At 37.2% G+C, this 15,122-nt stretch overlaps 1 protein-coding gene across 6 annotated transcripts in view; it reads right to left on the bottom strand.

Annotated features, from left to right (window-relative positions):
- Positions 1 to 15,122, bottom strand: part of adgre5a (adhesion G protein-coupled receptor E5a) — a 201,719-nt gene that overhangs the window by 4,793 nt on the left and 181,804 nt on the right. For all 6 annotated transcript variants that reach the window (XM_073856942.1, XM_073856941.1, XM_073856944.1 and 3 more), the window contains 6 exons: positions 11,734 to 11,898; positions 5,932 to 6,126; positions 5,607 to 5,824; positions 5,461 to 5,527; positions 2,350 to 2,441; positions 1,104 to 1,272 (listed from right to left, as the gene is read on the bottom strand). In XM_073856942.1, coding sequence (XP_073713043.1) covers positions 1,104 to 1,272; positions 2,350 to 2,441; positions 5,461 to 5,527; positions 5,607 to 5,824; positions 5,932 to 6,126; positions 11,734 to 11,898 — 906 coding nt within the window. The remainder of the gene's footprint in view (positions 1 to 1,103; positions 1,273 to 2,349; positions 2,442 to 5,460; positions 5,528 to 5,606; positions 5,825 to 5,931; positions 6,127 to 11,733; positions 11,899 to 15,122) is intronic.

Below are 15,122 nucleotides of genomic sequence, written 5' to 3'. Positions count from 1 at the left end.
TTGCGCTTGCGCACATGAAACTATCGCACGCGCACGTGAAACTACCGCGTTTAGTTTCGCGTGCGCATGTGAAACTATTGAGTGCGCACGCGAAACTTAACGCGGTAGTTTCACGTGGGCACCCGACAGTTTCACGTGCACACATGATAGTTTCACGTGCACACGCGAAAGTTTCACCTGAGCACGCAAAAGTTTTGCGTGGGCACGCGAAACTAAGCTTTATTTAATTTTTGCTCCATGTCCCCTTAGGGGCTTCGTATATTTCAAGGGTCAACATATTTTTCGTGGCAAAAATATAAAAGTTTATAAAGTATATTTTTGCAATTTATATTTGCCTAAGTTATGTTTACAGGTTATAACATAAACAAAGTTTTTCTTCCAATGCAACTTAAATATATGTACAGTATATATGTATTACATTTATATTCAAATTGCATTGGAAGAAAAACTTTGTATGAAATATATTTAATATATATAAATATACAAAAATTTGCCAAAAATATATTGGTGAAAAATACATATGTTGTAAACATATTTCAAAATATATTTCAGTACATATTTCAGTACATTGGCATATTTTTAAATATATTTAAATTGTTTTTGAAAATATATTTTTTGCCGTATGGGAACCCAGGCACCTTCACTATAGCTATAGTGTGCTTAACCGAAAAGTACATTAAAAGGATAGTTCACTCAAAAATAATACAATCATGTCATCATTTTCTCATCCTCATGCATGTTGTCCCAAATCTGTATGATTTTATTTTTTCAGCGGAACACAAAAGAAGATATTTTGATAAATGATGGTAAGCACACAGCTGATGTAACTAAATGTAACCATTGACTTCCATAGGAAAACAAATACGATGTAATTCAATGTTTCCCATCAACTGTGTGCTTACCATCATTTATCAAACTATCTTATTTTGTTTTCATCAGAAAAAAAGAAACAGGTTTAGAGCAACGTGAGGATGAGAAAATGATGACAAAAGTTTCATTTTAGGCTGAACTATCCATTTAACTTTAAAATTTCAATTTACAATATTTATTGTAGATTTATTATTTTGTAGGTCAACGGTGTATTAACAGGAATAAGAACTGACTTGTTTTGAGAGGCAGCAATGTATGACGAACATCATCACCCCCTGCAGGCTGCCCAGTATAGTGAAGATGTATGATATGGCCAGCGTGCCGCTGTCAAACTGAAAACAGCCAAAGACCCACATGATCCCAAGAACACACAGTTGAGCAATCGCAGTGATTGTAAATGCCCTGTAGATGGAGACAAAGATGTTAAAGTTTAAGAGGGGCTTGGTGCATGAGATGGGGCCTGTAATTTTCTGGGACTCCAGTTTGTGCAGTCATACTTCTGGTCATATAACACAGTGAGGGTAAAGGAGAATTTTGGCAAGCAAATATGACCGTATTTATTATTAAAAAGAACAACGTGGTATTTCAGCAACAGAACTGTTCACTCATTCACTCCTTCACTATTCTCTAGGCCTATATTGTGAATGAAGTCTGAGTCCACTATATGTTGAGGAAGTAAACGAAAATGAGTTATTTCAGACACTGAGGTATACCCTATGAGTACTGTCATGAAGATAAGTCATTAACACTCTTTTATAAGCATGTGTGGCTTTATAGTCCGTATAATGAAATCATTTCCTCACTGTCTGTCACATTTGTCATTAATAAAATTTCACTTTTAAAACAGTACAGTCTATTTTAATCTGTTTTTTTCCATAAAGTACAAAATATCATACATCAGCCCTCTGACTTACACTATAAAGAACTGAAAAACGCTATAAAAGTCACTATAAAAGTAACATACTGTACCTATTGAAACAGACCAAGCAGATGAGTTATTCGTGTATGATTTCTTAAAGGAAAACACCACCTTTTTCAATATTTTACTATGTTCTTACCTCAGCTTAGACGAGGTAAGGTCGAAGTGCTGCAAACTAAGTGCTCTTCAGCCATACAATATAGTTCCCATTTTTATCCGCTTAAAAAATCGCCACTTTTTATTTTGTGCCACCGTGTAACTACTCAGTCTTTAAATAGGGAAAACATGGAAGTGTTTGGTGGCTTATAAATTCATCCCTGTTTGGATCCTAAGGAATGAATGGCGCTAGGCTAAATGCTAACACATTCACAACGCACTGTACAAAGATGAACTGCACGCATTGAAAAAAAATAAGTATTTATTAATTTGTCTAATTTGATGTAAGAACATAGTAAAATATTGAAAACTGTGGTGTTTTCCTTTAAAGCAATACATTTAATAAAAGCATTTAGAATTTAAAGCAGTGCACTTATATTCTTAATTTAATAATAAATTCTCACCTGATTTTGCGCAAATTGTTTAGGTCTGGGTTTAGGGAGGAAAATTTATCTGCCAATTTCCATATCGTTATGAGGAAGAAGAAAACATTTACCTGAAACACACAGAAAAAAGTAGGTCCAATTACATCCAATAACAGTGTCTGTGATAGGCCTTGATGAAGGCCAATCAATCCCTCATCCCTGAGCTTCATGTATCTCTGGCCAATCAGAAGATTTCCTTTAAATACAATCCACCACACGCACCACACTTAACGTAAAATAACGCTCCATCAAAACTGCCTTGGGGACTACTGTTGGTGCTCAGATTGTAAGTAGCTGGGTTTCTATTAAACTAATTTTATGCGCATTTTGAAGTATCACATACGAAATTAATGATGGAAGTGCCAAATTTCGAATAAAAATACGTTTTTGACTAAAAGAGTAAATGCCAATAATAGAGTATGAAAACGCATTTGCAGAATAAATTCTGATGTAGTGAACATTAAACCCACGGGGCTGACCATCTAGCTGTTTTTCGCTGTGGTTGTCTTTATAATATATGGGACTCGACATCATCGCAATGCCCTTGCTGTTAGTGCCTGCATTCAAAATTCGTCCAACTACTAGTAATTTACTATGTTATCAATATCACCATTATTCGCTCAAACAACTTGATGAAATTGTACCCAATTCACATTTGTTTGATTTTTTTGTGTGAATTTTGAAACGGTTTGCTTCACCCCACTAGTGAGGTACAGTCATGATTAAAATTGAAGGCATCCTGAATTGAAAGCTTTTAGGACTCTGAGCTGCACAGTTGTCATCAGTTGAGTCATAGTCAATTCCTCTCTGACCACTTTTGGGCCAATTTCATAAGAAATGACCTTTCCTCTCTTCAGTCTAGACAGAATTGGGTGATTCTCTAAGCTAACACTGTTGTCTAATTCTTGATCCTCAGCTTCCCTAAACTATGTGGCTAAAGTGGGTAAAGTGATATCCCTTCATCTCAGCAAGGATGGACATTGTAGAGTTGCTACTGTAATGTACAAGTGAAGGATAAAATGTACACAAGATGTTCCGCATGATCTTTCATTCAAGCGAATTTGCAATACAAATTTGAGAGCGGCTGTTTGGAAGTTGTTTTGTTTCTCTGCTGCATCGTTAGAGCAAGTGTCACGCCCGTCTTTATGCTGCGTTTACACCAACCGCGGTAGAGGCGTGAAGCACGAGTGATTTCAATGTTAAGTTAATGTGAAGACGCGTGTCAGGAGGTCCCGCAGCGCGGTAGAGGCGTTTGGCGCGGAAGACAGGTTTCCGCCCTATTCGGGCGTCTAGTTCGCGTGAATTGAGCGCCTGGTGCTTTTGTGCATTTTGTGTTTGACGCGAATTGCCGGCTGACACCCGAGTTGAAAAATTTGAACTTTGGCGGAATTTCGCGCCGTGTTAACCAATCAGGAGCCTGCTTGCTGCTGTGGCGGCACCCCCACCTGGAGTCACTCATTCAACATGAAGGAACGCTTGACATTGTCCATAAGCTGTCACCCGGAGCTATACGACACAAGTTCTTATTTCTATAGACACAGGAATAAAAAGGACCTCGCTTGGAAGAGTGTCAGTGAGGACTTTGGGCAACCTGGTAAGTTGTAATACACATTTCACTTTTGAGACACGTGACGTTTATCGACCTGCGCCATTTATTTTCCCCCTATAGTAAGGTGACTAAATACAAACTGGTAACTTTCTCGATAAATGCTTGCTTTTTCTGCGCGTCTACTCCGCTCTACACGCGCGAATGCATTGAAACTGAATTGAAGGGGCAAACTAGGCGCGGTAGATTTGATTTTGACGCCTGAAACGCGGTTGATGTAAACACAGCATTAGCCTGAGATACACACGATTTTTGGCTGTCATAGACGAAAGATGGCCATCGTGAAACAATAGTGACGGTTTATGTGATCGTGGATCTCAATCGGTGGTCCTATGTCATGCAGTGAGACAAGTTAAAAAAGATGGCCATTTTCCCAGTCATGCGACCAAAGATAGCCTACGATAGTTTTCTGGCAGTGTCAGAAATCAATGCACAGCATGATCAACGCACAGTATGTCCCTTTAGTCATTTTATTGGTATTTAAACAATTTGACCCTCAATGCTTTATTGGCAAAAACCTCTACTTCTACCTTCTTTGAACAAGACATGATAAACGTCGCAAAAATCATTATATATGCAACTAGAAACATTGCAGATAGCGTAAGTCAGAATGTAAAAATGCAGAAACTGAGCCACACATTAGGGGGCGATGTGAACCATGTCACTGCCACATTCGGGTTGTATTCAGGTCAAAGTTTAGCCTGGGTTTCCTATGCTGCCTTGCACGCAAATATTTCTCGCTGCAAGTCTAGCATGGAAACTATAGAACCTAACACAGCAGAAGCAAAGTTACTTCCAATGCAGCCTTAGATAGTGTTTGAAGTAGTTTTGAACGCAAGTTTATGGAAAAAAAGAGCAACTTTTGGCGTTAAACAGTTTCATATCCAAGAAGAATGTTTGGATATGGCAAGACATGATAGCCACGGAGTTTTATAGGACCAACCTGCTAGGCATCGTCATCGTCTTTAAGCTGTGTGCACACGTACGGTACCGATAACAGTTGTTTACATTTAAATTTATGTTGCACTACATACGTCATCTGGTATAATTGAAACGATTGGCTATGAGCTACATACAGACGCATTTGATAGACTTTCGTAGCGCCCAATAAACGCCTCTGGGAATTCGTAAACCACGCCTAAAATATGAGAAAAAGAGTGTGTGGTTCCCAGACCACGTCTCATTCTCTATGAGACTGGTCTGGTGTTAGCCAGGGTAGTCCAAGTTCTCACAAGGGACCCAATTTTAAATGTAATCCACATTGCTTTGCGAGCCATCATTCATCCAATTGATCTTCTCTGCACTTTGAGAATGTTGCTGAAAAATGTATGTTGCATTTAATGGATTCTGCCAACAAAGCAGTATTTCTGAATGGCCCGAGGCTGGGAATAGGTGGATTTGAATGTATTTGATGAACATATAATACTTTCTATACCCAATTGTGTGTGCAGTTAGCTTAGTGCAATGTGCGAGAGGGGACTTACAATAATAATGACACAAACTGGCCCATAAAAGCTCCAGATGAAGCCATCTTTCAATTTGAGCCAACAGCTGAAAATAGAAAAACATCTTAACAAACATGAAATTTTCAGATTATGACTGATTTAGATATCGGCAGTCCAAGACTCACTGTTTTTCAGTGCCGTATCCATCTGCATTGACTGCTGCTGAAATGGCGACGATAACAGCGGGAACTCCATACCCGGCAGCAACCAGATAGATGTGTCTGACAGTCGTGTTGAACACCAGCACCACCATACGGAAAAGCTGCACCCCCTCGAGGCACATCCAACAGAACGCAGACAGAAAGAAATAGTGCAGCATTCCTGCAACGATAGCGCAACCCACCTGAGGGGTGAAGAGGTCAACACAAGAGAAGTTTATCATTACTTCCTTTTTCTGAGTAAACCACAACATTTAGTCAGGGTGAATCTGCAGAAACAAATCTGTTTTACCTTATTCTCTGTACGGGTGATACCCACGAGGAAGATGAAGTATGCAATGAAGAGCGTGATGCAGAGGTGGAGGTGAATGGTGTTGCGTGTGCACTGGATTGAGCGCACCAGGTAAAACGTGGCAATGCAGATGAGGAGGCAGATGAGAGAGATTGACAGTCCCACACATGTGATCACACGCAGTTCATATACATCCTGTGGGGCAAAACAATAAACATAATCCATAAAGAGATACACGAATACTTTTAAACAGTTTCATATTTCTTGTATATGCAGTTTGAAAGTATATATCTTGTATTTGTATGCCTATTATCTTAATACTATATAACTGTATGAGATATTATTTAGCAGAGTGAAATAACTCAAAAGTTGTAGTTATGCTGTTTGGTTTACATGCTGCAGGGATTAGCTTTATAGCCAAAACCAGGCCTTAGTTTAATTAGGAAATATAACTAGATTTTAACAAACATGCCTTACTAAAAACATTACTTGTGTGCACTTTGAGGCAAAACAAAGGGCACTGATGTATTTTAAGATATGTCAGTGCAAGTTGTTTTCAGTTTAGATAGCTCTTACATTTATTTTAGTTTAGGACTAGTCTAATCTCGGTCCAGGAAACCAAGATGTGTTAAACAGGCCGCACCACCCATTTACAGATAACAAAATGTGCAGTGTCTTCAACAGGCACTGGTGGTTAACAGATATGCCTTTTAGTTTAAAAAAGAAGTGTCTCTTGTTTTATCACATGCATGAGAATCAGTTTACAGCAAACGTGCAAAACTTTGTTAAACCACTAACACCAACGCCCGCTATGATTAGACTAGCAAGTAACATGAAGAGAGCATTTAAGTGATCTGCTAGTAACCATTCATAATAAACTATTTTAATGCATTTCAGCATGATTAAATGGCTTTTTTAGCATTAAGCTTTTGATTGGTTGTATCTCAACTTAAAGGGACAGTTCACCTAAAAATGAAAATTACCCCATGATTTACTCAGCCTCAAGCCATTTCAAGATACATATGTCCATCATCTTTCAGACAAATTTATTTTAGAAAATGTCTTAGCTCTTTCAAGCTTTATAACGGTTGCATACAGAGCCGATCCTCCCTATACGCAGGGTATGCAAGCTGCGTAGGGCCCCGACGACTTGGGGTCCCGTTGCTTTTAACTTCATGTTGCACTGCACAGACTAACTGACATAATTGAGCCATTCGAAATTATAAGCAGTCTGATCTCACAATACTTTAATTTGTCAGACGGTTTGTGCAGCTCCCCAATGCAATCGAAATGCGATATATGGATATAGTTTAAAGCTATCCGTCCGGAGCAGAAAAGACAAAAAGGACCACAACATGTTTTTATTTTTATTTTATTTATATTGTGTTTATAGCTACATTTAAGCAGAGACAGATAAAGGGTTTTTATGAACGCGCTGACAGGGCCCCCTCACAAAGTTTCGTAGGGCCCCTCGAAGTCTAGGATTAGGATCGGCTTGTTGCATATTGGGTCTACTTCTTTTAAGCCCAAAGAATGTGCATCCATACTTCGCAAAAGTAATCCACACAGCCACGGGGGGATAAATACAGGCCTTCTGATATATCCATATATCCTAGTTTCAATTAGAGGCCAAAGCGCACTATGCATACCCAGTGGCAGATTTAGCAAATTGGGGGCCCAAGGCAAAGGTATGTATTGGGCCCCCCTATCCAATCTATAAAAAAAGAATAAAATGTACTCCAAAATAAAGATGAAAAGCAGAGAACACACAAAGTGTAGCACTACAAAACCAATAGAATAAGTAAATGGGGGCAAAAACAGCCACGAACAGTAAATGACGGAGAAAAAAAATGTATTCTGATGCTGCACAAAAACTGTGCATCAAGCAATGCATCAAAGCCAATGTTTTTAAAACTGTGATAAAAGGTTTAAAAAAGTCCAGTCCACAATCACTTTTTATATTGAAAAGAAGTAATTAATAAGCATTTTCCCAAAATTAAAACTCAAAAGCACCCCATAGTGGACGAAAACATCCCCAACATAACATAAGGGTTAATTCGTTTTTTCTGTAGTAACGTTATTTACTTCACCACAAAATAATTTTTGTAGGTGTTAGGCTAAGGCAATTATAGCAGAACTAGGCGGTTAAATCACCAAAGCCCCATTTCGCGTTTATATTTGTCTTGATTCGTCTCTATTCCTGTACTTTCCCAGTCCTACTGTCCCTTTGTGTTTATCTTTCGCGCCGTTATGGACTAGTCCATTTCATTGTGAAAGAAGGGGGTGTATGTGTGTAGTGACAGATAAACATGAACTGGACATTTTAACTACTATTTCAAAGTTTCAATGTATTTTTAAGAAGATTAATACAATTTACAATGCTTTTGAAGTGTTCATGATGATAAGGGTTTTATTTATTTATTTATTAGGTTTGTTGGGGGGCCCCTAATATGACCGCTGATAGGGGGCCCCAAGCAGCCGCCTACCTATGCCTATATGTTAAGACCGCCTCTGTGCATACCATACGTTTGTGTTCATATGCGGCAATTTCTTTTCCGCCGGTGGCTAAGCTAACCCTAACCCTAACCAGGCGCTGCACCACCCTGCGGGTTGGGTGATTTCCCCCAGAACCACTTTTAGTCATTCTGTTTTTTCATATGTGTGAAAAGGCCACAGGACCATAAAATCATCGCACAATCATTACATTCATTCCGAATGCAATGTAATGACTTCCTACTTTTTCGCGGGTTAAATCAGTCAGCTGTCTGCTGTTCGTCAGCTGTCAATCTTAAGGTAAGATGATTTTATTTATGAAAGCAAAGTTTGTTTTGTGTTTTAGCTAGTCTGGTTTTGAATGACCATTGGACTGGTTTTGTTTGATTAGGCAATCCTGGATGTTCCATTATGCAATAATGAATACTATTAGTAGTAAATAGTAGTCAAAATTAGAGTTAATATGTCTCATATCTGTTAAAGTACTTAAATGTCCAGACTTTCCCATAACAAAAACAGTACAATACATACTTTTAGGGCATAGTAGGCGAATTTGGATGCACTCTAAGTGAGAATGGAAGCCAATAGGGATTTTTTTTAAACAATTCGTTATATTCGCGCAAACTCTATATGGACATAGATAAAAATGAGCTCAGCAAGTTTGTTGTATGCTTATTATGCTTTCGTAAATTCTTATCAAAACAGATGTTTTTGAACCATTCTGTGCATATTCTGCGCCACTTGCGTGTCTCTGCATTGCATTTCGGATCTGTCTATCAGCGCGAGTTTGTCGATCTTAATAACTTTTTAACATGAATCAGTTCCCGAACTTTATCTCCCTTAAACTCTTTAAACATCAAGCAAGTCCTGCATTTTATTTTCAAATTCCTGCATGTTTTTAAACCGAAACCAAGATGTCAGACATGGATATATGAGTAGTATTAGTATTATTATATTTCACTCTTTTAGAAAACTTACAAATAATGACCATTTTAGATGTTTAATTACTATATTTAAATCGCTAGATGAGGGATTAATGTAGGCTACTTATTTTTTCTGAAAACATTGCAGTCATTTAGAAAGAATGGGTCTCATGGAACTGTGCTGAAAGGCACAATAAACATTTAAAGGTGATGTAGCCTACAGTTTTGTCAACGTGCTTTCAAGTTTGTTATTTTAATGCTACAATACAATGATGCATAGCACATAGGCAAGCTGTATGAGGCTTTAAAATGAGTTGTTTGCTTTCCATGAGTATTACTAACGAGAATCAAGTTATTCGTCTTTTTGATTAAAAATTTGTATTATTATTTTTAATAAATGTTTACAGTTATTTAAGTTATAATTAATTATAATAAAAAACAAAAATGCATTTAAAATGTCATTTTAATGTAATATGACAAACTTCCGGTTTAAGACCCACCCACTTCCGGTTCAATCCGAATACAAATACAGATACAAATAATTTTGAGACTGTTACAGATACAAATACAGATACAAATACTGACTCCGCTGCACACCCCTAGAAGCCAAACAGTGACTACCTTACATTCCTTTTGATTCGTTCGTCTTAGAAACAACTATGACGAAAAAGCATCTGGATCAAGGTATAGCTTAAAGGGACACTCCACTTTTTTTGAAAATATGCCCATTTTAAAGCTCCCCAGAGTTAAACATTTGATTCAAGAAAAAAAATCTTATAATATAATATACTCTTTGATTAGTTTTTAGCGCAGTGCTAATGGTCTAATCAGGTTCAATGGATTGTGCTAAGCTATGCTAAAAGTGTTAGGGCCAGACCCAGAGATCAGCTGAATAGATTCCAAAACAGTAAAAATCAAATGTTTAACTCTAGGGAAGCTGGAAAATAAGCATATTTTCAAAAAAGTGGAGTGTCCTTAAAGAAGAGTTTATGTGTTTGGAGAAGTGGTGACTTTAGAGAACGATCTGCAGGGAGGGTGGGATCTTATGTTTTCAAAGCTTGCTTGCTATAGCTAGCCTCTGCAAAATTGCCTATCCTGCATTTTAAAGGCCACCGAAGGTTCACTTTTATCTAAAATGACTTACAGTGCATGTAAATCATACATTTGATCAGTTTATGTGTTGAACCTACAATCTTTGCAATCCTAGGAACACACAATGATGTTCAGGGAAAGTTTGAAGTGGCTTTTAACAGGATATTCTGCATACACTTGTTGGCTAAAATACAAACCTCATCATTAAAATTGCATGATAAAACATATGTTAAATAATTAATTAAATGTTACTTAATTATTTTATTTAGAAGTTAGATTTATTTTAATCGTTTAGGTAAAGTCTATTAGGTTTTTTTTGAAAATTGAAGCATTGCTATCCTAATAATATTAAATAAATCGTATTTTCTGTTTTTTATTTTCTTTAACATATTCTTATGGACCTAGTTATTTTTAGTGTTATAAATGGCACTATAACACAAAATTCTTGACTGACAACAAGTCAGTCATTGAATAAACTTGATTCGGAACAGAAACGCACACAAACTGTGTTTCTGACATGCTTTATCAGCACTGTGGAGAGAATTGCAATACAACGTTCTGAACAGGCTTCATGTAAAGAAACACTGATCACGTAAACGGTGACTTCACAAAATTATTATTTACAACAAAACAACATCAATATATAAGAGCTTAAACCTTTTTGACATTTTGCTAACAAATATATAAGTAGTTAAAGTTCTTATCAGTTCTTACTCTGTGATAAAGCTTAAAAAATAAAAATATTGAGGCGCAAAGAATTGTGGGTATTCCTTACAACATGTGCAAATAAATGTAAGTAAATTTTACTTAGATTTTTTAGTTTAATGGATTTAATATTTTTAAGTAAAATGAACTAAGATTTTTTACTTGAATCTGCTAAAGTTTTTGATTAAAATTTACTTAATTATTTTAGGACTATGTGCAGTGACTATAAAACAGTTAAATAATACAAGAAAATATCTAATAAGACTTACTATTCCCACACAGTTCATTTTTTACATGAATTAATTGTGTATTCATCATCATTTTACTTAGGAAAATCTAGTTCTCAACAAATGTTAATATTATTATGTAGAAATTATGAGAGTTAATTTAATAAATATTACTACACCAAAAAGTTCGTTTTTTCAGTGTATTTTTTATAAAAAAAACACTAACTCTCTCTTTCTCTATCAACAGGTATTGTTTGAAAACTTTTTTATTGCCTCCTTATGACAAATCGATTTCTTGTTTCCTAATTGTTGTAAGTCGCTTTGGACAAAAGCATTTTCTAAATGATGAAATGTAAATGTACCCCAATGTCATAGAGAGCCATCAGTACAGCGAAGCTGCTGAGATGTGTACAGGAGCAGACCGTTTCGTTAGCATCAGACCTCACTTTAGTGCAGTTACGTGTGGACCACCCGCGATGTTCCAATTCATGATCCCAAAAAACACAGGTGAGATTCTCATTCATTTGCTGGGAGAAATGTAAAGATATAAATGCACATTAAAAACACATCAAGTGGGTATAACATACAATACTGTGCAAAAGTCTTTAAAGTTTTAATATCCATCCATATTTATTTTATTTTATTCACGCCTTTTATTAAGATACAAACAGAAAATAAAGGTAATATGTACAAAAATAAAAAAATTCAGAACTAAATGTCTTCTTTGGGCATCGTCTGTGTTTAGTGTGACCTCTCTTGGCACTAAACAAATCTTGAGCGTTTTTGAGCAGAAGTAAAAAGACTCATTTCTTTAAAATTAGAAATTGGGATTTAATTTCATTTAGGTAAAAGAGATCATGCTGTTTCCTGCTATTGCTCAAGTGGAAGGGGAGTTTACCCTAAAAACTTCACATCAGTTTACATTTTTATAAAGTTTTTAATACTTCATAAACATTTCTTGTATTCTCTGGATGTATTCTATTAAAGAGACTGAGACACAATTATATATGATCACTATAACATTGCAAAAACAACTAATCTAATTCTGGCACGGTGGGCTAACTGTGGGTTCACACCAGATGCGAGTTCAACGATTTGCGCGAGTAGATTACATACAAAGTAAATGCAAAGTGGGGCGATGCGAATTACGCGATATGGCGCATTTGCCGCGAAAACACACGCTATTCAACCCAGTCTCACCCCATGTCGTCAATATTTGACAACACTTGACCATTCGTCAATATGTGACGCGGAGGGTATACCTTTCGCGTCATTTTTTGACGAACTGGGGACTTCAATACTATTACGTCCGTTGCATTCTCTTCTCCTATTTTCTTACCATTTTCGCGTCGGTTTAGGGTTAGATTTACATAATGACATCCCTACCCAAACCTAACTCTAACCCCAACGCCAGGTGACAACTGTTTCTAACCCCAACGCCAGGTGACAACTGTTTAATTTCGCGTACACTGTTTAATTTCGCGTACACTGTTTAATTTCGCGTAATCTAACCCTAAACCGACGCGAAAATGGTAAGAAAATAGGAGAAGAGAATGCAACGGACGTAATAGTATTGAAGTCCCCAGTTCGTCAAAAAATGACGCGAAAGGTATACCCTCCGCGTCACATATTGACGAATGGTCAAGTGTCGTCAAATATTGACGACATGGGGTGAGACTGTGTTACGCTATTCGTCTCAAACGCGTCTTCGCCCAAGTTGAAAATATTCAACTTGAGCAAAAACTTCTCATGACGCGAAAATAAATCCCACGGGTAATCTAGAGCAAGTAAAGGTACTTTCACATTATATGCGAATTTGTTGCTATGTGTCGCTCGTCTCTTTCAAAAGAGGTGTTTCTATATCTGGCTGTCATAAACAAATGAGTAACGTCCGCTCCAGTAACTGACGAGAGACGGATGACGTGAACTCCCTTGCTTCATTCTCATTGGTAGTCGCTCAACTTTTCAACATTTCTCAACTTTGTCGCGTGACTGGACACACCCATCCAGCTGTCAACGGTCACTGTCGCTCGTGTCGCCGGATGCCGCCGAGCTTCCATTGAAATCAATGGGATCGTGTCACTCTGCTACTGCTAGTCGCTTATAGTGTGAATGTACCTTAACAAGATGCCCCGCGTTTGGTGTGTGCGTAGCATAAGACTTTTGCACAGTACTGTAAATGCATAACCAAAACATTAGAAAAAGACAAATTGGACTATAGGAAACATGTTGTGACTGAACAAAAGCCAAAATAAACTGTTAAAATTTAGCATCTTTAGGATAGTCAATAACCTTTGCCTTGAATTTTCAAAATTGTACTATTGGCATTTTATCAAGCAGCTTCTTGAGGTTTCAACATGAAATGCTCTTTAACCTCCTAAGTCTCGATATTTTGTTTGTCTTTTTTCAGATTTCTTCCAGTTATTTTGGGGTTAGGAAAAAACAATAAATAGAATAACCAAAATATTTTTCATTGAACATGAAGCAGTGTAATTGTCCATATTTGTGTACACCAGGTTCCAGTTACACAAAATTAAAGGAATAGTCTACTCATTTTCAATATTAAAATATGTTATTACCTTAACTAAGAATTGTTGATACATCCCTCTATCATCTTAGTGCGTGCACGTAAGCGCTGGAGCGTGCTGCGACGCTTCGATAGCATTTAGCTTAGCCCCATTCATTCAATGGTACCATTTAGAGATAAAGTTAGAAGTGACCAAACACATCAAAGTTTTTCCTATTTAAGACGAGTAGTTATACGAGCAAGTTTGGTGGTACAAAATAAAACGTAGCGCTTTTCTAAGCGGATTTCAAAGAGGAACTATATTTTATGGCGTAATAGCACTTTTGGGAGTACTTCGACTCGGCGCAGTAACACCCTCCCTCTCCCATTATGAGAGTGAGAAGGGGAGCGGACTTTTCAGGCGAGTCGAAGTACTCCCAAAAGTGCTATTACGCCATAAAATATAGTTCCTCTTTTAAATCCGCTTAGAAAAACGCTACGTTTTATTTTGTACCACCAAACTTGCTCATATAACTACTCGTCTTAAATAGGAAAAACGTTGATGTGTTTGGTCACTTCTAACTTTATCTCTAAGTGGTACCATTGAATGAATGGGGCTAAGCTAAATGCTATCGAAGCGTTGCAGCGCGCTCCAGCGCTTACGTGCACGCACTAAGATGATAGAGGGATGTATCAACAATTCTTAGTTAAAGTAATAACATTTTAATATTGAAAATGAGTAGACTATTCCTTTAAGTATTATGGTGCAAACAACAAAAAAATGTGATGTCCACGTAAATGGACACATCAGGGGCCTCACTTATAAAATGCTGTGTAGAAACCATCCTACATTTGATCTTACGAACATTTGTGATTTATAAATCGAACTTACGCACAGAAATCGCGCGTACTCCCCTCTTTCAGATGTGAAATTTATGAATCGCTAATGAACTTGAACTTGTTGCTGAGCAATTTCAGACCTCCGCCTTTAAATGATGCCTAATTAATGTCACAGATATATAAAAGAGCGTTCGTCAATGTTTAAACACAATTTCAAGCAGCAAGAATGGCTTATATTTCCAAAAACCTGCAGCAATCAGACAAGCAAAACTGCGTACGTCTGCTTAGACCCTGACGTGGCGCAAAGCACTTTTCCACGTCAAAGACAGTTTTTATAAATAAGGACTTTGTCGTGGTTTTTTGCGTACGCACACTTTACGATCAAATCTGTGCGTACGCACGCTT

Source organism: Misgurnus anguillicaudatus, chromosome 19 (genome assembly GCF_027580225.2).
Source record: "Misgurnus anguillicaudatus chromosome 19, ASM2758022v2, whole genome shotgun sequence".
Classification (NCBI taxonomy): Eukaryota; Metazoa; Chordata; class Actinopteri; order Cypriniformes; family Cobitidae; genus Misgurnus; species Misgurnus anguillicaudatus.
Note: the sequence above shows the minus strand (reverse complement) of the source record. Positions and strands in the feature narration are given on the sequence as shown.